General features: G+C 33.7%; 2 protein-coding genes across 4 annotated transcripts in view; one reads left to right on the forward strand and one right to left on the reverse strand.

The window, feature by feature from the left end:
• Window positions 1–6,632, forward strand: part of Khc (kinesin heavy chain) — a 48,096-nt gene extending 41,464 nt beyond the window's left edge. Inside the window, exon 27 of one of the 3 annotated variants that reach the window (XM_089249109.1) lies at window positions 3,700–6,632. In XM_089249109.1, coding sequence (XP_089105235.1) covers window positions 3,700–3,713 — 14 coding nt within the window. In that variant the 3' untranslated portion in view covers window positions 3,714–6,632. Of the gene's footprint in view, window positions 1–3,666 lie in introns of all 3 variants that reach the window. The other 2 variants (XM_089249102.1, XM_089249116.1) reach the window with 2 other exon arrangements.
• Window positions 6,633–10,561: 3,929 nt separating this feature from the next.
• Cdk5 (Cyclin-dependent kinase 5) lies at window positions 10,562–25,389 on the reverse strand. The gene is made up of 11 exons (XM_089249128.1): window positions 25,303–25,389; window positions 23,759–23,847; window positions 22,474–22,541; window positions 21,290–21,407; window positions 19,064–19,159; window positions 17,916–17,990; window positions 17,716–17,812; window positions 17,481–17,550; window positions 16,191–16,251; window positions 14,768–14,848; window positions 10,562–14,083 (listed from the first exon to the last, which is right to left on the reverse strand). The coding sequence occupies exons 1-11, from the start codon at window positions 25,337–25,339 to the stop codon at window positions 13,985–13,987; spliced, it is 891 nt and encodes a 296-aa protein (XP_089105254.1). The 5' UTR covers window positions 25,340–25,389; the 3' UTR covers window positions 10,562–13,984.
• Window positions 25,390–25,613: the final 224 nt, after the last annotated feature.

Consider the following 25,613-nt stretch of genomic DNA (forward strand, 5'->3'; position numbering starts at 1 on the left):
ATAAGACAAAATGTTTACAAAATAATATTGCTTAAGCACAAAAGTATTATGACATTTCTATGGTAAATCCTGTGTAAGAAGTTCTGGTGTCTGCTTAAGATGTTTTTCCATTTATGACGTATTATTTTCAGCGCCCCGATTGTTTTTTCACCACACTGAAACTTTTCCATTTGTTTCCCTATAACTGGACATACAGTACCTGTCAAATGACAATGACGTCTTAAGCGAGAACCATGCTACCACTAAACCACACATGCTCCCCATACACATATCTCTGAAGAACTTCCAACGAATTGAACATACCAGAAAATTTTATACAGTAGAACCTCTCTAATCCAGACACCTTGGGATCTAGGTGATTATGGGTCAAGTTTTGTTTATTATCCAAGTTTTCATATTCAAAGCAGTAATATGATTCCTTGACCATTTTGATTCATATTTTCCTTTAAAGAAAATTAATTAAGCAATATATACAAAGTTTGTTCCAAATTATCAGACCATAATTTTTCTTGCATAAACAAACGAAGCTAACAAATGAAGGTGCACATACGTAGGTGATCCTAATTCCCAAGTTTTTCCTGCTTGCCGAAGGTGTCAATCGCCAGAAGACTGCCAAAGAAGTGTTAGTGAGTGCCATCAAGCTTTGGTTTTTGAAAAAAATAATAGAAAAAATTAAACAATGCTACTGCATTAAATTTTGTGTGAAGCTTGGCTATTCCAAATCGGAAACAATCTGCAAGATTTAACTTAACAAACCTTTTGAGGATGAAGCAATCAGAACTACCCAGATAAAGGAGTGATACAATCACTTCAAAGATAGACACACGTCAGTGGAGAGTGAAGCATGTTTGGCCTCAGCATCCAGAAATGAAATCGTCATTGACCAAGAGAGAACCCTGGTGATGCAGGATTGAGGGATCATGATCAAAGAGCTTGCAGACATGGTGAGCATTGGATCCTCTCATTCCATTTTGGCTTCAGGAGAAGTTTGTGCCAAAGCTGCTAATGATCAAGCATAGCAATTCCATTTGGAGATTGTTCTTCACAGTCACCAGCATGTCCTGTGCAGTGATCACTGGTGTTAAGTCCTGGGTTTAAGGGGAAGGCCCAGAAACCAAGTTGCAGTCACCATGATTGAAGCATCCAACATCACTGAGGCCAAAGAAAGCAAGGCGGTCCGCAGCAATGTCATAGTCATGATGACAGGGAAAAAAAATCCCTCGAGCCCAGAGGAGATTTAAATAAAATCTTAGGTTTTCGCAGGTGTTTTGTAAAAAAATTAACCTTTAAACTAATTATTCAATGATTTTTAGTTTTTTGTTTATAAAATGTATTGGCTATAATATTATATAGTATCACCTAAACATTTATATGATATTTTTTTTTAGTAAAATCGTTTTCCTCTTCTATCACTGCCAAAAATCCGATTTATAACTCAGTTTCGTGGCTGTAACAAAAAACTAACTCGGCTATACAGGGTGTTTTAGCTCGATGGACTAAAAAGCATGTTCTTTACAATATCTCGGTTCCCTGCATGTTAAGCAGCAAATGTTCATTACTCGCAATAAAATATGATAAATGAGAAAATAATGTAAGTTATGATTCTTTCTTTCAAACTGAGCACAACTCAGGTCTATTGCCACCAGCAATTTACTGTCTAGTGAGTTGTAAGTATCTAACAGTCTGAATGCAAGTCTAGTGTTGTGTCTGATTTTTCAGTACTGCCATCTATATTTTAGAAGTGAATGAAGTGTAATAATTGAATGTTTGTACAACTGTTGCTCTCTGTGGTGAGACTTTTTAAAGGGGAGATCAACTCACATGCACGCCTCAAAGTTGGGAATCACAGAAGACCAACTTCAGCCGACCACCACTATGGCAGTGGTGGGGTTCAAACCCGGGACCTCCCGATGCTAGTTCATCACTATGATTACTCAACCACCATAGCGGTACTAAGTTACATTATTCCTTTTTCGAACATGCAGGGAGATCATGAAATAATATAATGGATTGAGAAAAATTTTAAGATTTCAGTTGGCTGCCATAGCGCAGTGACTATGTTGCTTGCCAGTATGTGAAGTCCAGGCCTAATGTAGTGACTAGTTTGTTTGTCATTGAAGAGTTAAAAAAATGATAGCATGGGCCTAATTAATTTTGATGAGCCTAATCGCTCAGATTGGAACAATATATTTTTTTCCACTTCTCTGCAAGCCCAAAAATCACAGTGAACAACAAATACATTGAGGAAAAAGAATGTTATACAAAAATGAAAATGGTTGTAATAGAAAAAAAAGTTGGAACAGAATTTTTTTTTAGGTAAAGAACACCCAAGTCCCCGCAGGGTTAAAAAAAAAACAACAAAATTTGGCAGAAGTGTCCCAATTATTGATCTGATCAGAGAGGTTCTATACTGTATATCATCCCCCAGATGAATTCGTAAATTTTCACTTTTTTTAAAAAAATCTGTTTTGATACCTTTTTTTGTTATCCAAGTTTTACCTGAACACGAATCATTTCCCATATTCTTTTTTTCCGAGGAGATTGCACATTCATGCTTCTAGTAGGGGGAGAACGATATGTATTCCCTTAATGTAGAGGATTCTGGACTGTAAATGACTTGCTTGAAAATCACTTACATATTTACAGGGTCTTCAATTTTTTAAATACAAATACAAGGCCACAGGCAAAATGGCCAACGAGGTGGCTGAGAAAAAGATGCCCATAACAAATATGGATGTCATATATTGCTAAAATACAGCTTCCCAATTAAAAATGAAATCGTGAAGTAAAAACTACATGATAAAATATTATACGATGTCCATAGAGAATAATTATGGATAGCTTCTCTATTTATCCCAATTATCATATTTGTTTTTAAACATGTCAATTGTGTTAAAATTTACTATCCTCGGGGAAAAAGAATGAGAAGGAAAAAGAAAAAGAATTCCATTTCTTCAACAACCTTATTGGAGAGAAACTCTGTGACACCACAACCCTTACCAATCAATAGTGGTGTTCCTTTGTCAAAGCAATCGATTGACAGCTTAATTCATGGTCCATCTTATCCATTCTATTGAAATTTTTACACTATCATATCCTGTGATACCTGCATTCTTCCAATGTAAACGTCTTCAAAAAATGAAGTCTCTCTTCATAACTCAAGCCCTATGTGCCAACAAGAACACGCGAAGCTTTTCTCTGCACCACTTCAACCAAGTTTATGTCCTTCTGTAGGTATGGTCTCCAAAACTTTACAGCATGCTCCAGTCCAGGACAAATTAAGCCTCTGGAAAGAGGAAGAATGACTTAAGAAGAACATTAAAAGACCTTTTTGAAAATGAAACCGAGCATTTTAGTCACTTTTTTGACCACCGAAAAATGTTTGGAAAACCTAAGGCGCTTGTCAGTAAGAATTCCCAAATCTTTCCTCACAAGACTTCATTTCTCAGGAACCCTAGTTTGATTCAAAAACTATGTCTCACTGGTTTGAGAAAGGGTTTAATTTTCAACTTAACGTGTTTTAGGTACTGAAAATGCCTAGGATGTTAAACTGATTTCAGTGAACATTTTATTTTTTGCAAAGTTGGACTTTACAAAGATGGTGTATATGTAAAAATGTTTTTTCAATGTATTGATTATTATATTTGATGTTTCTTTTCCTGGCAGCAAAAAGTAAGAATTTTATTTGTTGATTTCCAGTGGAGAAGAGTTAGTCATTTTAAATGCATTCCTTTGCAAGAAAAGAAAAGGGAAGAAGGAGGAGAAGAATATTTAAATTTGAAAAAAAAAAAGAAAAAGTGCTTTCTGCCTACGGTTGCTTTTGGTCACTTCCAAGACTTCTGTCCACGCTCCGAATGTTTAATTGACGTTTTGCAAATGCACTGTGCAGCGAAATAATAATTACTAATAATAGTAGCTATTATCATTTATTGTCATTGTGTAATTAATGAAATATGGTATGTATCGTGTGGCCTTTTTCCTAGTTGTCTCAGGCGATTTTTTTTCTTATATGTATAAATAGTCTTTCATCATTGTGTTCTGCAAACGAAGCTTTAGATTCCTGGAAATGGGAAAAAACTATCTGAGAGACTTTTTTTTTTTTCTCTTCGTCTTACAGCTTTATAAATTTGTGTGTATAAATCAATAATGTCTTCATCTATCAAATTCTGAATCTTCACGTTTTTGCAAAAAGGTAGCTAAAAAAAAAAAATCACTTTTCATGTACAGTATACTCCTCTTCCTTGAAGAAAATTTACTCCTATGTTCGTTAATGAATTTTTTTTGTGTTGGGTATTCTTATTTATGAAATGATTGGTAAATGTTTGGTAATTTATTGTTTTGTGGTGTTTCTTTTCCCCTCCCGCTTTTTTTTTTTTTTGTCTTATTTGATGAAAACTAATTTATTGCTGTGCGTCCGATTATCTTTGTTCAGAAAAGCTGGCTTATCTATAGAGAGGCTTATGATGAATGTTAAATGAAGTATTGAAGATAGTGATGAATTTTTTTTTTTTTTTGCAAATACACGAAATCTGTTAAAATCGTGTTTTTCTACTGAAAAGTGATTAGCACATTTTTCTTGTGGGGAATTTAATTCGCATTGATTTTAGTCGTTTTTAATTTGGTGCTAAAGCATTCGAATGTCAGTATTTCTCTATAAAATGAGATTGAAAGGGGCAAAAAAAAAATGTGGGTTTTATGCATTTAAAATAGATTTGTCAGATGTATATTCTTTTTTGTTGATTTGTACTTCTAATCTATTGCATGTATATAATAAAATAGCTGTAGCGTAAATGACTCATAGAATATATGGAGGGAAGACTTATTTAATAGATGAGACGGAAGGGAAAATGTATTTCATTTATTATACAGCAGCATTAATATTTTTGTTTGGGAAAACTGATTTATACATAGCCGATAAAATCACTGATTTAATTTCTAAATATTCGAAAATGATGATTGTGAATGGTGTTTACAAATTGGGCAGAGCCCATTGCTTGAAACTTTTCGTAATTGTGAGCTATAGGGGGATAAGTAAGTGTCAGATATAGTAAAATTGGTTTTCCATTTGAACTATGATGAACAGAGTAATTTCCTTCAAAAATTGTAGCCTTATGTATCAAAAGTTGTCTTTCAAATGAACGGCTAGATTCATTGCAATAGTTGATTAGCTAATAAAAATGCTTTTTCATTGATCAGACAGTATTAGATATTTCTATTTTAATTTATTTCAAACTGATACATTTCCGTCTCCTAAGATTCTTCCTTGAAACAGTTGAATTTTTTTACATTAAATGTTGTATTCTTGATTTTTAAACTTGCATAGCGATCTCTCTGGTGTAATACAGTCTGCCGATGTGTAGACAATACATAACAGAAGAGAATTGACGCTGGTGCTGTCATTTTTCTTTTGTGTATTGAGTTTTTGATTTTCTGAAAATCAAGATAGACTGTTTTCACTGCCCGTGTGTGAGGCTGTTATCGTCAACAGGAAGTTTGCAGAAGTCGGCTGGTGCCTTATATGTAGGCTATGTGGTTAAGTAAACTGCCCTAGGTTCAAAAAACATTTTGAGGCGATGGTATGAAATGTGTTTTCCATGTGCTGTAAATTTTCAAAAATGTTTTCGCATATTTTTCTTGGTGTAAATAAATGATTTCCAAGAATAAAGAGCAAATTAAAATTTAAGAATCAACAAACTTTGAAAGAGTGTCATGTTACGTGTGATCAGCTTGTGTTTAGGCAGTGGAATGAGATATATTTTCTTTGAATGATGCAAGAAGTTATTTTATTATATTTCAAAGTTAATTTTATGCAGTATATTGACCAAAACCAAAATGTTTCTACGTTAATTGTATGAAAAATATTAAATATGACTATACTTTTACAGCTAGCAAAATATGGTCTGTAGTCACCAGATAACACTGCAGATTTTCTTTCAGAGAGTAAGTACCTAGTGATATCAATCTGAACATCACGAAACAAATAAGATTAACCTCGTGATGAAAGTAAATAAATTTTGACCAGATTCTCTCGTATTGATTCCCATTTAAGGAGGACTATTGAAAAACTAGAATTCACGTTATATTTCTTGATAGCTTCCGTTATTAGGATGTTGAGATGCTGTGTTCATTTACGCACATTAATGATTATAGTCTTGATCGATCCCTTCCCCCCCTTTGAATCACTGCTGTATATATGAATAAATCTGCTTTAGTGCATGCTGGAGAAATATTGTGTGAACGAAACTGTTTATTGTGGATGAAATTATTTTTTTCCGCATTAAAAGTTGCTCGAACGATAAAATTTGTAGTGAAATTTTGGTATCTTGCGTTTTTTGAAATTAATGTGCAATTTTCTTGTTATGGTTTTTTTTTTCTTTCTTAACAACTTTGTATTCAAAATTTCAAGAAGAGAGCGCAACTGTGTGTAAAAAAAAAATTCTTTTAATGTTCTTGAATGATATGCTTTTTATTTCTCTCCTGTTGCAACCTGTGAGTTGTATGTGCGCGCGACAGAAAGTCAAATGAAAAATGGAGCTGGTTTATCCTGTTTTATGGATTATATATTTTTGATCCTGTGATTTTTTTTTATTATTTTGCATTAGTTTAACAATAAATTATTTCACAGAGTCGTACCTTTTTATGAACTAATTTGTTTGTGGCAATGTTGAAAAAAAATAATTGATTTTCAACCACTGGTAATCAGGGGTTGTTTGATTTAAACCATGGTTTTAAGGAAAGTAAGGGTTTTTAAAAAAAAAAAACCAAATAAAAGTGGCCTAAATATCATTTTTCCTCTAGAAAAATATCATATTGGTTTATTATTAGCCAAAATTTTTCATTTTTACCACATTTTATATTCTTGGGGTACATTCTGATGGTATAAGTGGTTTTTTCAAAAAGTCTCATAAAAGTGGCCTGAATATATATATATATATATATATTTTTTTTTTTTTTTTTCATATGAAGTTATATACAAAAGCCAAAATTTCTCATTCTTACATTTTCTAACCTTTGGCTACATTTTGATGCTCTATCTTAAGCAAATTCATGAATAAGGATTGCATCATACATCTAAATGTAGTGGTGTATTATCTATTTATGTATTATCTGCAGTATAAATCTATTTTGTGCAACCACATTTCGGCACTTCCATAGCATCAGTGTGTGGATAGAACTTCTATCAAGATGCACATTGCAATACCAGCAAAGCAGCTGCTGAAGACCCATTTTGATAGGATGCACATTAACCCTTGCAACTTCTGGCTGTGGGGGGGGGGGGGGGGTGTACCTCAAAATGTTATAAACAGTGGTCAGATTGCAAACTTTGGTGAATTGCAATCTCCAGCACATCCCCTAAAGTTCCTCAGGAAAATTAACGTGGGGGCGCGTTTGATTTAATAGAACTGAATTGCAAGCACATCCACATTATGACCATGGCATACTCTGATCTGTTGTTGAACAAGAATTGTGTTTTCAACCTCATAGCCAGAACACGGACAACATATTTAACATTTCTTAAGTAAGTTGTAGCTATTTGTTCAATTACTTCACTCTCGTTTTGTGATGTTTCCATGAATTATAAAATCGTGCAATACTATAATTAAGTTAGCATTTTCCAATGACTGGCTATCGTTTCTATTCTGCGAGCAAATTTCCCACATGTTGGACGATGTCATTAATTTTGCATTTTTAAGTCTTTTTTCCCCCTTTACTTAATAAAATTGCATTTTTTCAAGTCATTCTGACAATCGTTCTTTTTTTACAGTGTTTTGAAATCAGAACCTCAGTTATAATCACCCTGTATATCGTAAATCATTGCTAATTAATCTGCATTATTTATGCTTCATTAAATACATTATATTCACCTAATGTTTATTACTTTTTGCAAAATAGCTTCCTAATTAAGTATACTGAAAGTAACTGGAGAAAAACCTTTATTATATGATTAATAATAAAAGAGAATTTTCAAACACACAGTAATCCATTGAGTTAAGCAAAAAATAATTAAATTGCAAAAGATGGTTTTTGTTAAAATGTAAGAAATATTTATTGATTAATTAATATGGGAATAGTGTTAATTACATTAATAAACATTTTATTTTAATTATTAGAAGTTTGAATTGTTTTTCAGAAATTTTGTTTTTAATGTTAATACTATTTAAAACAAAAAAAAACTGGTTTAAACCAAAAAACCCGGTTTTTGGTTTTTTCCCCAACCCTGCTGGTAATACAGTGGAACTAGGTTAATTAGAATTTTTATTATGTATCTTCCCCCCCCCCCCCCCAAGTTTTCTAATTTAATGTTAAAATTTCTTTAACCATTTCATATACAAGGCTTTGTCAAGAGAAATTTGGATTATCTTTATTTAATGAATCCGCAATAAATATGGTATCCTAACCTAACCGCAGGTTGGAAGAAGGGGTAAGAAAAATACGTATAAGGAAAAAGTTTAACTTGAAAAATCTTGATTTTTTTTTTTTTTGTATGAGCAAATATTTAGTTTGAAAAAAATTTTCTACAAGAAGTTAAGACTTTGCTTCTCTAACAAGTTGTTGAACGATCTTTAAAGAAAAAAAAGTTTGGAAATTCAGACAATTTCGGCACAGCATGGATGTTGTTTTTTCTATCTTAATTTCTGGTTTAAACTGCCATGCAAACATTCTGTCCATTCAGCAACGTGTAAAGAGATATGAAGCCAGTGCTGAAATAAACCCAAGTTTTACGATAGACTTTTGATAAAAATTGGGTACCGTGATATCTAACACACCTGCTTATGCATTTTTCTAAGTTTGACTACTTTTCACTCACCTGGTCTTTTTGCCTTTTGTGTGAATGAATGCAAAAAGGTATTGCTAATATTCAAGAATGATGCCTTCGAGGAACTGCCTTGCTAGAATAGCAAAAACTGTGCGACACATCTATATATGAAATTTATTTTCGGTGTGTATGTTCTCTATACAAATCTATACAATTTTAAATCGATTGTCACAAAATTTTGCATATATACCAAATGGGACCCAACTTGAACGATAGGCTACTTTAAAATTTCATCAGAGCAGGGCAAAAAACTGTCGGGCCTCAACAATCACTTTCGGAACGTTTACTTTGGTTACCGTGGTTCCCTATCAATGCGTTTCAGATGTGTGTATGCCTTTACAATGGTTTGCCACATTTTCAATCCTCCCAGTAATGGGGCTTTTTGAATAGACATCATCAGCATCGCTTTGAGGGTCAGGAAAAGGGTGATCCTCATAGAAATTAGTGTTAAAATTGCTGGTTTTAATGTAGAAATGCGGAAATTTAGTGGGGTTTTCTGTCACAACTTTAAAAATTATATTGAATTCTCGATTTTTAAAATATTGAGTTTGCTCAGAGATACAAAGCCCAGAAAATTAAATATGATGTAATTAGCTGGACCTACTTTTGAGTTGGATATGCATGCAATAACATTGATTTCAACTTCTCAAGCATGAAAATTAATGTCTTCGTATTGTCTTTTGATTTATTCAACTGCATAAATTCATGTGGGTTAGGATATTTTAAAATTAATTACGGGCCCTTAAAGTACATCGAAGAAATTCCACAGCTTTAACTAAGCATTTTTGGAAGCTGAAATATGCAGATGAACAAGTTTGGGGGGAATCGAAATACCTAGCGCCCCTTGAAAAAGAAAAAAAAACTATTTCTATGTTTTTTTAATCTAGATTTGTTTCTTTCATGAGTCCTGCAGGAAGTCACCATATTGTTTAACTTGGACACGGTTTGTATGTCCCTGGAAGATAGGGAGACATCACGTGATCCAAAAAGCCTCACTAAAGAAAACCCGGGCAGCACCAGGTATCCTTGTAATCCAGCTGTAAAAACAAAATTTCCTAACCTGGACTCATCAAATGAGAAGGTCTTTTATTTTCAAAAGGGAACATTTTTTAACTTTTTTGAATCTTTCGGATTATTCAAACACAAATATTTTTGGTCGAAGTTACAATGTAAAGTAGTTTGTTTTCCACCAAAAGGGAAAATATCCACCTTTTACATACACTTCAGTATAAGCGTGTCCGTTAATGGATATAATTTAAAATTGTTTCCATTATGGGAGAGAGAGAGATTCTACGGTAGAATAATTTTCTTATGTTAGGGTAAGGCTTTTAGAGGGCAGTAAATGCATCTTCCTAGGCTAGTGAAAACTAACTGGAATCAATGTGACACAGAAATTTCCATGTTTTTCAGACCACCTGTAATTTTAATCTAAATGTGGATAAAACTACCTTGAATGTTGATCATATATTACCTGTTGGGCTATTTTCTACTTTTGTAAAGCAAACATATTCCAGAGAAATACATTTTTTTTACTTTTGCTGTAAATTTCGCAAAAGTGGAAATGCTTCTCTTTTGAAAATAATCGAGGATAGTAATCTATAGTTGAATCTCTCGATGTGAAATTGAAGGAATCAAAAGTTATTTCGCATTGACCAAATTAATTCCTTTTCCCCCTTCCTCATTATATTCATAACAATAACTTACTTGTAAACTTCAATCATAAATAAAAACACAAGCAAGGAATAAAAATAATTCCCATTTTATAGAACAAAAAAAAAACTTGCACTGGTACATAAACATCTTAACACCAGAGGGAGCCTCTTCTGACACATTTTAAATGCACAAGTTACAACTAAATGAAAAGCGCAACTACACACAGTTTGGAGAGATGAAAGAGCACAATGAAATATGGGTGAATATTGCACAATTTAACACACAAAAAAGTTCACTAGTTAATAAATTTCTGATGCCTCGCACGAGCGAACATAATTTTTTTGGCACAACATAAAAGAATTCAAGAGCTGGTAAATACATTGTCTATGAAAGTCATTTTTTTTCTTAGAAACTTCGATATAATAATCAAATTGCTCGAATAATAATTTTAATCACAATGAAATGAAAAAAAGTTTTAAAATGTAAAATAAATATGATCATATTTTAACATTCCTCTTCTGCAGTTTTAACACTGGGCAGCTATTTTTTAAATAAAAACCACCTGACTTCCCCCCCCCTTTTTTATAACAATCCTCTACATTTTGGTTTGTTGGAAAAAAATATGAATGTCCCATAAAATACAAGTCAATTGGTGACCCTATATTTTTTAACTGTCTCTCCTATGCTACTCTCGCTGGGGTTCCATTCTAAGTCAAAATATATGGCGATGTTAAAACCTTCAAACTTTGCTCTCAAAGTAGTCAACTCACGATAGCTCAAATATCTGTTCAAGTCGAAGTTTTCACTTAGCCCCAGGTCTTTTTCCATATTTTAGTGTTAAAAATTTTCCCTTATAACTCTAAGTTTTCTTCCTTTAACTAAAAGTTTTTGTGGGATGAAAGAAATAAAAATAGAATTTACAAATTCTTCTTGCAAAAAGTGAATGACTTTCTCCCGACAGAAAATCGAAAAATATTGAATTTTTCGACAGAAAATATAACCTCGTATTCACTTTATAATTTGTGCCATTCATACCTAAGTATCTCATGTACGCGTCCATTTCCAATAATACAGTATATATATATATCTAGTTTGTTTCTAAATATCCCTCATTCAATAAATATGATTAAATCAGAATAACTTGTCTTTTCAAATTTCTTCCTTTTTCTTCAGTTTGACCTGTTTTACTAATATGGGGCCATTCAAGTATTATGTAAACAAATTTGTAGACATTTTTGCTCCCTCCTTGTTGAAAAAGGCAGCAAACCTAAATCACCCCCCCCCCCTTGTCAGCAAAATTTCATCACTGCCCCCACCTCCTAATGCATATTGGTAGGACCAGAAATGTACGCGGGAGGGGGCATGGGGTCTTGTGCGCCTCCCCCCCCCTACAGATGGAAAAAAAAAATTAAAATTTCGAAAGAAAATACCTTTATATGTGTTGTTATAATCAATTTCTGTTAATTTCAATGCTATTTGAAGGGCAAGAACTCAAAATTTCTCTTTAAGAAATTCATTGCGATCCACTCTTTAAGCAATATATGGTAAACCCGCAGAACAAATGTGGCCCTGAAGGTTATCTGACGTGGCTTGCCCCCTCAAACCTAATTTTGTAAAAATGAACTAAGCAGCACATTTACAAATCTCTTTAATGACCCGTGGCACAATTCCAGAACATTTAAGTGGCCCGTGGCACATTTTCAAATTACTGAAGTAGGCCTCAAAGATCACCTAAGTGACCCGCAACACAGTTACAGCGATACATTTTCAGAACACTTAAGCAATCCATGGCACATTTAGAGACATCCCTTGAGTGACATGTGGCACAGTTTTAGAGCACTTTAGCGGCCCCCAGTGCGGTTCTACATCACTCAAGTTACCTGCGGAACATTCTCAGATTACTTAAGTTATCCGTGGCATAATTATGAATCATTTGAGTGATGCGCAGCACAGTTACAGAGCTCTTAAGCGGCCAGGAAACATTTCCAGAGCACTTGAAGGATCTGTGAAACATTTAGAGATCATTAATGTGGCTCTGTAGGGTACTTATCAATTCAGGTAGAATGTTAGTTCAGGTGCCCAATAACTATCGAAAGGTTTTTTTTTCATTTTTGGCGCACAGAATAAGATGCCATTAAGAATATCTCATATCTTCATAAAGGGTGGTTGATGACGTAAGCATCATCCAAACCCGCCCCCCCTTGTCATCAAGTCAGCAAATCGAAAACCGCCTCCCCATCGATGCTGACGTAATACTTGAATGACCCCTATGATAATAGTGCTGCTATTTTAACCATTTTTCTTCTTCGAACTCTGAAATCGGAATTTCCAATAAGTCTGACTCCAATAAACCAAGTTTTCACTCAGTCCTAGAACTTTTTCCGTATTTTTAGTGTTAAAATTTTCCCTTAACTCGAAGTTTGCTTCCTTTAAGTCAAAGTTTTTGAGAATGAGAGAAATTTAAAAAAAGAATTTAATGCTTCATTAACAATTTAACAGATTCATTCAGCAGATTCATCTGCTTGCAAAATGTGAATGACTTCCACACGAATAGAGGGCAGTTGAAAATCACTGCAATTCTTGACAGATATAATCTCGTATACACTTTATTTATAATTTGTTTCATTCATACGAGTGTCATGTATGTGTTCGTTTCCCATAATGCAGTATGTACGTCTAGATTATTTATGAAAACCGTATTCTCACATTTAATAATTAAATATTATGAAATGAAACTGAATTATCTTTTTAAATTTCTTCAGTAGTTTGACATGTTTTACTGACATGATATTCGTAAACAGAACTGTTTTATTTTAATGAATCTTTTCTTTTTCCCACTCTGAAATAAGAATTTCTAATAATTTGAAGCAACGATAACTCAGAAGTTTTTTGTCTGCCACTGCACATTCGACTTATCGAGATTTGATTGCATGTGTAATTAAATGTGCCGAGTGATGCAAGCCAGGTACAATAAGGGTCAAAAGAAATTGAATTCAATTAAGATTTTCAGGGATAACTAGGAGATTTTTCAAAATATGGGACAATCCAGTAAATACGGAGCATTGGCTGACCCTAAATAAGAGCAATTATATAAAAATTAGTGGCCGGCATAACATTTGTGGTCTTGATGATTATACAAGGTTGGCCACTACTGCTCTGTATTTTACTTCATTGACTAAAACCAATAATTACATACAACGGGGAGAAAAAAACGTTTGCGGTGAAATCGAGTATCTCAAAAAGTTTCTAATCGAAAAATAAGTTAATGAAAACATTATAAAAAAATTAAAAATATGGCGTTTCCCATTTTGGGCTTGATTTTAGGAAATCGTTAGCAATAACATAATTATTAGGAATTAATGAATGAGATGATGAACTGGATTTCTCAATATTATGAATGAATGAGATGACGTTATTTACATTTACTAACTTCCAACTGCACCTTGAAACAAGTCTAATAAAAAATTCACTGAAAGTGGTTGATTCGTATTTCCCAGCCGTGAACAACTGTCATCAGCCATTTTTGATAGCTGGAGGGAGATCATTGAAGTAGGAATGTTGCATGGCGTCATCTGCAGACATTCTCATAGCTGGATTGCACACCAAGAGTTTCTGAAAGGAAAAATAAATGATTATTATTTTACTGTAAATGAAACACTGATAGAAATTGAAAGTGATCGTTTAAACAGAAAACACTACCTTCTAATGGTAGTTACATAGATGCCAATTAGCATACTTGAAAAATCTGTAGTTTTTATCACATGATGACATACTTCGCATAAAAGGAAACATGTCACACAAATATAAGGAAAATCCCAGGGATTTTTTTTTTTTTTGGGGGGGGGGGGATTGCAATGGGTGAGCATATATAAATCCCATTTTCACGGGATGTATTTTCCACAGTCCTGATTTTTTAGCAATAATTGGCTACTTATAGCTTGCTTTTGGCATCATATTTGGCACCAATTACCAGTTTTTCGTACTTAAAATCCTTAAATTTCCCATATTTTTCCTGAGAAAACATGATCAGCCTAGAATTGCAAGGACTAAAAATTTCTCAGAGATTTATAAATACAAATACAACGCCACAACAGGCAAAATGCCCAACGAGGTGGCTGAGAAAAGGGGCTGAAGGGATATTTTCTATCAAACGAAGCCCAATTAGAGGACTTTTAGGGATCTTCCATGAATTTAGAAAAAATCGGAAGAATATGATTTCCGACCGGAAGATTTTAATAAGCCTAAAAAATGGGAACATAACTGGAATTTAGAGAGAAGTTTCAAAACCAAACTCACTTGTAGAAGATCCCTTCCTTTGGTATTGAGCTTTGGAACAACTTGAGCGAAACTGGTTGTTGGGTGGTAAAGGGGAAATGGCTGAAAATGCACAAGAAAACTGCATTGTGGATTTACATTAATGTCTAACTTGTTCAAAACAAAATAAGACTTTACATACTGTTTAGTGTACACTATGTGTCTATTGAATATAACAAACTGGCACAACACTTATAGTAAGGGATCATTAAAGTATTACGTCAGCATCGGAAGGGGGGGGGGGTTTGAAGGTTGCTTACGTCATCAACCACCCTTTTTGAAGATATGAAATATTCTAAGCTGCTGACAAGGGGGGGGGGGTCAAAAATGGCTAAAAATCTGCTTACGTAATACTTGAATGGCCCCTAACCAATTTGATTGAATTTCAGAATTGTGATTGGTTGAAGATAAATGCAAATAATTATGATGGATGCACGTTTTCATGACTTAAATCACTGAGACAACATGAAGACTATTCTAAGTTTTTTTAGCAATGATTAAAAATTTATGTATGGAAATGCAAATGACATCTTGAGTGCATAGCAGTAATTGCAAATCTTAATTTGAGAATCGATTGAGCATGTCTAATTCAGAGCAATCATCCAGTCTTGATACTGCATTCTTACCATGACATCAAAGACATATCAAGCCACATAGAGTAACTTAAGCCGTTTCAAGATCAAAATCTTCAGACTTTAGCAGTTTATTCAGTTTCTCAGTAACAGAAGTCAGTAACCCTCAAACATCTGCTGGAGTGTACGTTACACTCAGCATTCTTGTAGTGCTGTTTATATAGGAAGCTTAAAAAGTTTCATGACACATTTGATGGAAGGAAGCTATTCCTTCAATCAGACACATCAGCTTTTGTAAGATACAGAGACTACTGTTTTCATGCAGAAAATATTTGCAATACCCATTTCTAAAACTCTATCGAAAGAAACCCGCTATTTTCCTCGCTTCAAACCATGAGGTAATATAAATTTAATAAATATTGAAAATAATTTCAACTAAAAGAAAAGCCTTGAACCGTACAAAATCTAACACTTTTTGAGGAATGGAATCAGAAGGAGAAATAGCTTATTCTGATTATAATCAAAAATTCCAAATAATTATTCTCATTTATTTAGATTAGTGATATATCCACCGAATACTTCTATTAGAGGCAACCAACAAAGTATCTGGTCTCCTTGGTACCTAAACTTGGAAACTTAAAAAAGTCTTCAAAACTATAATCTTCCAAAATTTAAAATTGAATTTCTAAAATGAAAATTAGCAAAAAACTTATTTCCTTCCCTCTTTGACGCTTTTACAAATAATAATTATTTACCTAAATAAAGATATCCTATAGGTAAAATTTTTGATATTGCAATAAACAACCAAACAAAAATCAAGTATAAATGTATACTTTATAGTCTGGAAGCTGAGTCATCCCAGGCCAAGTTTCTTCCGTTGGAGTTCCTAATAACTTACTGGCAGTTAAATGAAATTTATCATAAAAAATATGTACAGTCAAGTACACTTATAACATATGATTGTGCAATCCTTTCAAATTTGGCCCATTCACGTCTATATGTTTTTACATCTATTATAACATACCCTGTGGATATAACATACCAAAAATGGTTTTAACCAAGAAAGTAATTCAGATATAAGATGCTACAAAAAACTAGAAAAATATAATTTAAAAAAAAACCACTTCTTTTGTACAACATTCATTGTATGTGGGTGTTGTGTTTTCTCACAAAGAGAACTAAATTTTTTCACTGAACGAGAAATTACACTGTCAAAATGTTTTTCATCAACAGATGGCACTTAATTTTTATTTTTTTTTAAATTTAGTGCTGCCTGTCAGTAGTAAATAGAACTGTTTTGACAATAAAATTTTTGATATTTAATAAAATCTTGCTTTTGGTTGCAAACTGCATCGCCTTTGATTTTTTATTTGCTTTTGTTACTTGATCTTTTTATGGATGGCGGTGATAAAAGAACAATTGTTTTAAATCCACTCTCACTGTTGAAAAGCTATGCTAATTCAAGTGTATTATTGATTGGTGACCTGTATACATAAAATTTTAAAACATCCGTGAGTTTTTTTTAACTGAATAAATTGTACAATACTGTCAACTTCAAAGCAAAACCGTTAGCATAAACTAAAAAAAATCATCTTTTAAAAATGTCTGCATGTTGTTGTATATCATGTTTTCTAATAAATTTGCAAAGCTTTTCAGATATCAATCAAAAACTATATATTCGTACTATATTGCATTTCAATTATGCGCTGCATAAGCTTATTTTGTCTGCCACAATCTCAATAATGCATTTTATGAATATATATGCTATTATTACATAAGCTAATTTCAATACCTCGCTTATAACATACACTTTTCGAATGACCTACAAGGTATGGTATAACCAAATTCGACTGTATTTATTTATCAAAGCAGGTGAAATTTAAAAAAAACAGGCAGTCAAATTATTTAAAAAATTGAAGATACATTAAAACACTGTTTTAATCAATTCCTCTCAATTTAAAAAAATTACTTTTTGAAGGTTAGTTAAATCAAAAATTTTCCGAAAAAGATTCCCTGCACCCCACTTCTCTCTAGTCCACCAATGTGGTAGGACCTACATACAACCATCATGGATAGATGCATATTTCTTTTATTAAAAAATACCAATGACATAAAAAGGATATTTGAATATACGTTTCAGTTGATCATCTACGTCCCCACCAGGAAAGAGTGGTCGTCCTGCATTTGCTAGCTCTTATTGGAAAGAAGATGTTAGTTGATCAAATTGTAATATCACTGTACATATGGAAATGATCATATTTTAAGTTACTTATTCATAGTGAATAAATTGTAAAATATTTTGCTAAGATTACAAACATCACACCTTTAAAACCTTCAAAAAAAATGATTTCAACAAACCTGCAAAAATGCAACCTGCTGACCACATGTCTATGGATGTTGTGTACAATTTTGCACCAAAAAGGACATCTGGAGGTCTGTACCACAAAGTCACAACCTATGTTTTCAAACACATTTTGGTCACGAAATTAAAAAAACCTCAAATTTCTGACTTTTCAAACATGATGGAGAATCTACAATAATAGTAAATAAACTCATACCTCAGCAGAATAGCATCTGACGGGAATCCCAAATGCTCTAGCCAAACCAAAGTCAGCCAACTTCAACTCACCATTCTGCCCGGAAAAAAAAAATTGTTAAGTCATAAAAGATATCAAATATTTCCTGTAGCACAAAAGTAATGAACCAATTTTGAATTCCCTGAATAATGAATTAAGTCACATTATTGTAATAAAAGCTTATGCACAAGGAAATTAAGCAAATGTTCATTTATGTCATGTTCACTTCTGCAACAATTGGTCATTAAAAAATATTTTGTGAAACTAAGCAGTCAATAGAATCAAAATATTTGTGATGCATATTTTTTTTCACCATTTTGATACTTGTATCATGTTTTAGAAGCTAAAATCACACATACCTGTATTATCAAAGTCTTTGCTTTCTATTTGCCTGCCCCCTTTTTAATATTTTTTCAAATACACTCTTTCTAATTTTCAAACTGTCATATAAAACCGGAAGCTGCATGTATATTTTATTGTCACATATAACTTCTCCATTCAAAACAATTAGCAAACACACTGTAATTTGGTTGCACACAATTAATTCTCTCTGAAATGCTGTTAATTTCATTTTCAGTAATAAGTGTGATCAAGCAGTGGAGTTATGCAATTTTAACTCGCCTGGGTCCCTGGAACACAGGGTTTGAAAAAGGTAGGCCTCTACTGAGTAAAAGTACATTGTGGGATACACAAATGAAATTTTTACGCTCCCTTTTTTCTAAAACTTTGGGCATTTAACAAGCTCTGTGGTTTTACCAGCCAAGTATCCATTTCCATTAAATTATTCAGTATACATTTTGTAGCAAGACTGTCTTTTCATGCACACAGAAGGCCTAATTGGACTAGAATCTTAAAGGCTTCATATGAACAGCTGTGCTTTCATACAAGAAAGTACAGGCATGTCAAACAGGAAGAGAACACGAGCTACTTGACCGAAAGGCAGGAGTTTTCTTTCAAGACAAAATCATGAAATGCAAGGACAATTTAATTCATGATAGCCAAGAAAAATTATCTTTAAAAAAATTCCCTTAAAATAATTTTATAATACAAAATTTTAAACAGTTTATCTTGCATTGGTTGTCCATTTTACTTATTTTGTAATGACGGATGAATCTGTATAATATTCTCACCTTATTGATAAGTAAATTCTGTGGCTTCAGATCCCTGTGAAGAACATTGTGGCTGTGGCAGAATGCTAGACCCCTCAAAAGCTGGTACATGAATGACTAAAAAACAAGGAAAAAAATAACTCTGGTGTAGCCATAATATATACTTATCTCAAATAATTCATTCAGAATTTTTTACACATGCATGATAATAATAGTGAATGGAAACTGTAGAGCCAATTTTAAATGAAAAATCCAGTCAAAAAATCTGAGAATGATATCCGTATGCATTTTAAGGATAACCCACAAATGTGAAAACATTCAAAAGAACCACACAACCTTAAAATAATTCAAATGAACAGCGAAACACATTCGTTAAAAATTCTCCAATTTGTAAGCAAATATTCAACTTATGACAAAAGGCTTATTTGATATCTAAAGATGTTATGGCAGAGCGTCTCGAATTTCGTTTGTTCGGCTGCAGCTGTGAATATTCATCTCAAACCTATAAAAGTTCTGAAAATTTTCTGATGATGGGAAAGTAAAATTGAAAGCAAAATAATAAAAAAAAAGGTTCCTTCATTCAGTACTAGAGGTTGTTTTCTATGCAAATTATAAGTGCTATTTTTTTTTTTTTTTTTTTTTTTTTGCCCATATGGAAACAAACTGTTCACGCTTCATGATAGGGCATCTAAGCATCCCCAGCACCATTTCAATTCAAATTTATTTGCTAAAGACTTTGAATTTACACAAACATGCTTTGCTCTGATGACTCTTTTACAAAAACTGATTCAATACCAAAAGTGGAGATTTTATGTCTTAAAATGCCTTTGAAATTATCTCCAGCCATTCATTGCAACATTAAAGCATCCAAATTTCATAATTTTCTGATGGATTGGTTAAAGCTGTAGGCAGGTTAGAACAGTGGTTCTTACCAGAGGTGCGGGAGAGCATTTCTGGGGAGGGGGATAAAAAAAAATAGAACATGTTGACTAATTATTCAGGAAAATTGAAATGATAAAACTTTAATCTTTCCATTCTAAAATAAGTATGGATCATACCAATATTTCGACACCACCTCTCTATTCACTTGCAGAAATATGTCATATGAAATTTGCATTGAAAAAGTTTATTTTTCGATTAGTGATCCTACTTGTTTTCCCATTTTAGTTGAGAAAAAAACTATTATTTCCTTAAACTATTTTGCGATTTGTTTACATTGGTACCTTGTGTTACTAGCATGTAGTGATTAGATAAGATACTGTCGTGAACACGATTCAGGAAAAATGTCACAAAATTCAGTCAAGTGTTAAAAAAAAATCATTATTTATAGTTGTTGCGGCTGGAATCAATAAGCGAAGAACTGAAAAAAATGAATCTTTTTGAAATCTATGAATATTTTCTTTCCAAATCCCAAAAAAATGTTTAAAAATAATTACTTTTTTTTAGTTTCATTTTAAAACTAATTTTCAAAAAAAATTTACAGAAAAAATTGAATTTTCTAACAGATAAAAAAAAAGGCATTAGCCAAAGGGGTGCGGGAAGGAAAAAAGGTTAAGAATCACTGGGTTAGAACATGCCAACCAAAGTCCAATGTATAATATTCAGTTAATGAATATGATATAAACAGAATGTTTATCATTTTTGCTCACAATGATGATGAACGCCAGGGCTCTGCCACCAGACTCATCCCGTTGCCAAAATCTCCTCCAATCTAGCTTCCTGGCAGAGTCTGAAATAAATTGTATGTACCTAAGGGCATATCTAGTGTTGTGTCTGATTTTTCAGTGCTGCCACCTACATTGATGACACCTGAGGTGTTGATGAGTATACTGTATCCCCTCCCCACATTAGCTGGCATGACAGGAAACATCAAGGGAAACCAGCATGCTGGGAAATTCGAATCAGAGATTCTGGAAATTTCTCAATGCATCTTTATTACAAAAAGTCCACTGAATTGACTGAATGAATACTGTGATCCTCATTAAACTTTGCACTTCCTGGCATACCAGGAAAGGACCAGACCCCTTTCAACAATCAAAAGTCTGGTGTCCCTCAAGTTTAGTGGCATGCCAACTAATATTGGGGGGGGGGGGGATATGATGTTTGTCAAACTATAATGTAACTACAAGATATATATCTTGTATTAACAAGTGGAGAGCGACATTCATGTCATATAATGTAACTGTCGAACCGTTGAAAATTGAATGTATTCAACCATATGAAATCTTAATATATAAACTAAAGTACCTTAACAACATCTGGATCAATTTCCCCATTGAGACTGTCAAAGTATTTTTTCAGATCTTGATCACAATGCTCAAACACCAATGTGAGCTTCTTTTCACTGTGCAGAACATCATGTAACCTGCCATAACAACACAAAAATGAATAATTATCTAGTTTTCACAAAATCATGAATCTTGTAGGAGAAAAAAAAAATTAAAAAAAGAGCACTTTCATATCTCATGTTGCACTCTCTGGTTCTTGCACACAACCATTCATTAATTTCAATATAATCTCTCGTCTCAAGCGATCCCGAAAGTTGCTAAGCATATTTGAGTGTGCTCTAAACGCATACATTCAAATCAGTTAACAAGATTAGTTTTTTATTTATACAAGTAACAAAACAAAAAAAAGAAAACAGTGAAGTTGTGACAAAACGTTGATTGCAAGTGGATTTAAAGAACATCTTCAATTTTTCTCAAACCATTTAAGTCTGTTAATAAAAAGGAAATAATTAAAAAAACACAAAAAAGGACCCCAGATCAGTGACAAAATGTGTTTTTTCCCCCAGAATAATCAAATAATTTTGAGCTTTTTGAATCACCGACGCAGGTTTGTACAAGGAGCAGTTGGAAAATGAATGCTTCCATCTTGCATTCAGCCTACAGAAAAGCACAGAGGAGGCTCTACTATGGTCTGGAAATGTTTTTTAAGTGGTGAACTTATTGAAATTGAAGTAATTATGAACAAGAGCTGCCACAAGATCCTAGTTCGGCATGCTGTCCCATCTGGTACCCGTTCAATTGAATTTGAGTTTGCTGTTCTGTTCAGTAAGATAATGTTCCTAGATATGCTTGCCCCACAGAACTGTTATGGGATCAACTTGACAGATGTGTTCATACAGCAAGCATATAACCAGCTAAAAACATCATTGGGAGTCACTAAAAAAAATATTTAGAACTCAGCACGTCAAGAGTGTGTATGCAGATGAGGGATATTTTGAAGAGAGCGAAATTCCAAATTTACTTATGGTACTAGTGATTTCAAGGCAAACCCCACATGTAAAACACATTATTGTGAGTTTGTTTATAAAGGTGTACTTTCTCTCGCAGTTAAGTGTTTCTTTGAGTATTTTCTAAAAAGTGTATTTGAAAGATATCAACTCTAGTAAACCAAAGCAAAAAGAAAACATAACTGTGATCACTTACCTCACAATATTCTTGTGTTTTAATTCTTTCAATAAACATATTTCTCTCAGAGCTGAGCTTGGCACACCCTGAAAGATTAACATAGCATAATATACATAAGTACTGAATAAAGTTTAAAATATCAACACAGTTCATGAAAATTCAATTCAAGATAAGATATGTATATGCTTTTCAAGGTAACTACTAAATAGTACAGCGATCTCTCACTAATGTGCTGGTGCAAGGGAACAAAGCAAGCACAAGCGAGAGAGGCATACAAGTGTGAATAGCGTTCTTATTCAATATCTTAGACCGGGAGTGCAAAAAATCATCTTCAACTGAGAGAAACATGTGAGTAAGAGAAGGCTGTAACTAGGCCAGGGAAATTGGAGCACTGCCCCAGGGCCCTGAGCGAATGGGGTGAGGGTCAAGACAGAAGTTGTAAGCTTACTTCGTATAATAACCCTTTCAAAAAGGGCTCGAAGTAAAAGTTCGGCCGAGCGCCTCAAGAAGGCACACTACATTCCTGAGTGAGGAATCACTGCATTTGCACAAGTTCCCTCTGATTAATTTTTTTTTTTACCCGAACAATTTTTTCAAATGATGGCATAGTTCCTCCCTTTTTTTATTAACCTAACAAAAATAAAAATGACACATAGCTTATGTAAATAAAAATTTTCTCCCAATTTATGAAATAATCGAAAGATATAATGGTGAAGGCAATCTATCGAGGGGTATCGTATATATAGGTATATATAATTCTGTGGTGTATTAAGATTTCACCAAAAGTATATGGTGAAGTCTCAATAGACTGAATATGAGTTAACACTAGCAATTGATTCATTTCAAAGATGTATATCAATACGTTAACATGCATGAACCCTTAAATGCTCTTTTTTGTGTTAATTATTCTTTGAATTAAGAGTAAAAAGAGAAACTATTTTTTGCAGCCTTAAAGTACATGGTATGTATAAATGGGGTGGGTGGGTGTGCGCGCGCCTTCCTTTTCTACCATTTCTTTTTTAAAAGAATATACATTAAATCAGGGTTTTTTTTGTTTTTTTTTCCCACTCACGGCATCCCTGATGCTAATCAATGCTTATCCATGGCTCTGCGGAACAAGTTAACAAAGAATCTTTGAAAAACCTTTGTCAGGATGCCACTCCATGGCACCATTGACAAAGGTTGGCGGTGCACAGTTTGAGAACCCCTGTATTAAATGATAAATTTATATGTTTAATATCACCCATTTGAACAAAAAAAAAAAATTCTTTGCTCATATATAACACACAAAACTAGACCTTACTTCATCATCATCATCAAGCCTAACTCTCTTCAATGCGACTATTTCTTGGGATTCACGATTTTTCGCTTTAAATACAGTTCCATATGTACCTGTAATAATGAAACAGAAGAAAAAACTTTAAAAATTTGTACAACTTTTGCTACGCAGTTTTCATAACTAAGTAAATAAGGGAACAGGTATCTTCTGGATTTGCCGCTGTGGTGGTCGAGTTGTTATAGTCACGGACTCGCGATGCGTGGATCCGGGTTTGAACCAAACAGTGGTGGTCGGCTGAAGTTGGTTTTCTGTGGTTCCCAACTTCAAGGCGCAAATGCGAGCTGATCTCCCAGTTAAAAAGTCTCGCCACAGAGAGCAACAGTCCTACAACGATAAATCATTCAATCATAACACTTCACTCATAGTTAGAAAAACTGGTGGCAGATGGCAGCACTACACATAACAAGCATTACAGAGAAACAAAAAAAAAACTTCACGTCAGGTTTCACTACACGTACATTCCCGCATGTACCGATTCGTTGGGGGTTCCGCGGGGGGGTGGGCGGGGTGCATGTGTGGTGTAGCAGTAGCAGGTAGGGCCTCCAAAAATGGCTCTGGGATCCATGATGTTCTTAAGTCAGCCACCTCGTTGGGCAATTTGCCTGTTGTGGCATTGTATTTGTATTATGCTGAGGTGAACTCAGAAAGAAAAGTCACCTGGTCTCTGCCGGGACTCGAACCAACCTTCTTTGCAAGAGGGCCAGGGTTCAAGTTTCAGCAGAGACCAGACAACTTTCCTTAACAAGTTCACCTTGACATAACATCCAGAAAATACCTGTTTCCTTAACATACTGAGATGAAGAAAAGCTGTCTGTAGTAAATAAGGAAGGCATCTTCAGCTGCGAATAGAGTGGAGGCAGGCATTTTCGGCTGTGAATGAAGCCTAGGTAGACATCTCCAGCTACGAATAAAGCAAAGGTAGGCATCTTCAGCTACAAATGGAGTGGAGGCAGGCATCTTCAGCTATGAATGAAGCCGAGGCAGATATCTTCAGCCGGCAAATGAAGAGGCAGGCAGATCTGGGATGATGCATCAGAAAAGCGAGTTATTGTGTAGGTGCATCAGACCATCCCGTATTTTACAGGTCAAATTTCCCCTCCATATTATCCAGCTCTTGGATATTATTACCCTATCGCCCTCCCCGGATCCACGCTTGCTATCTACCATGGAATCTTCTCCTGTGAAGGCCATCCAGCTATTTAGGTTATAAAAGTGAAGCTTAGTTTCTAGTAATTTTTCATGATATAAGTTATGCAAACAACGATTTCATTCAAAAAAAACATTACCAATCAAAAATTGTTTTCTATTATTTATAAATATAAATAAACTATTTTAATACTTTCTTTTTCATGGGAAGAAAATAATGCATCGGCATTGATTTTGATAACGTGAAATGAAACGTCAATTTCGTCACTTAAATTCGAAAATGCAAGTTTGAAAAAACAACTGGGAGGGGGAAGTTATGTTTACTAATTTTGAAATTAATAAAAACCCGTTAAACATCTCACCTTCTCCAATTTTCTCTAATTTTTCATATTTTTGCATTATAAGTTGCGGGAACGAATCCAAGGACTTGTGTTGTGTTTACAACTTCAACTACAGTATTATACAGGGTTTTAGCTGTTAGGAGCCATCTCCTGATTATTTTGTTTACTGTGATGTGGATGTAAAAACAGTAAAAACAATTATAAAAATTTTAAGAATAATGAATTCAAACCCTGCAAAAATATTTTATATATTTGATAATTTAAACAAGATAGCTAAATATATGGAGAATTTCAGAGAATGAAATATTTTTGTTAGTCTCTGTTCTTCATGA

This window comes from Pholcus phalangioides, unplaced genomic scaffold (genome assembly GCF_987345545.1).
Source record: "Pholcus phalangioides strain wild (caught in Gottingen) unplaced genomic scaffold, Ppha-v1.0 ptg000003l_1, whole genome shotgun sequence".
NCBI classification, from domain to species: domain Eukaryota; kingdom Metazoa; phylum Arthropoda; class Arachnida; order Araneae; family Pholcidae; genus Pholcus; species Pholcus phalangioides.

What these genes read in the sequence shown, in the direction of transcription:
- Cdk5 (XM_089249128.1), bottom strand. Translation starts at nt 25,339, where the DNA reads ATGCAAAAATATGAAAAATTAGAGAAAATTGGAGAAG. An exon ending in ATTAGAGAAAATTGGAGAAG is followed by an intron (nt 23,848 to 25,302) that starts GTGAGATGTTTA and finishes TCATTATTACAG; the next exon opens with GTACATATGGAACTGTATTT. An exon ending in CAACTGAAACGTATATTCAA is followed by an intron (nt 16,252 to 17,480) that starts ATATCCTTTTTA and finishes AACTGCCAGTAA; the next exon opens with GTTATTAGGAACTCCAACGG.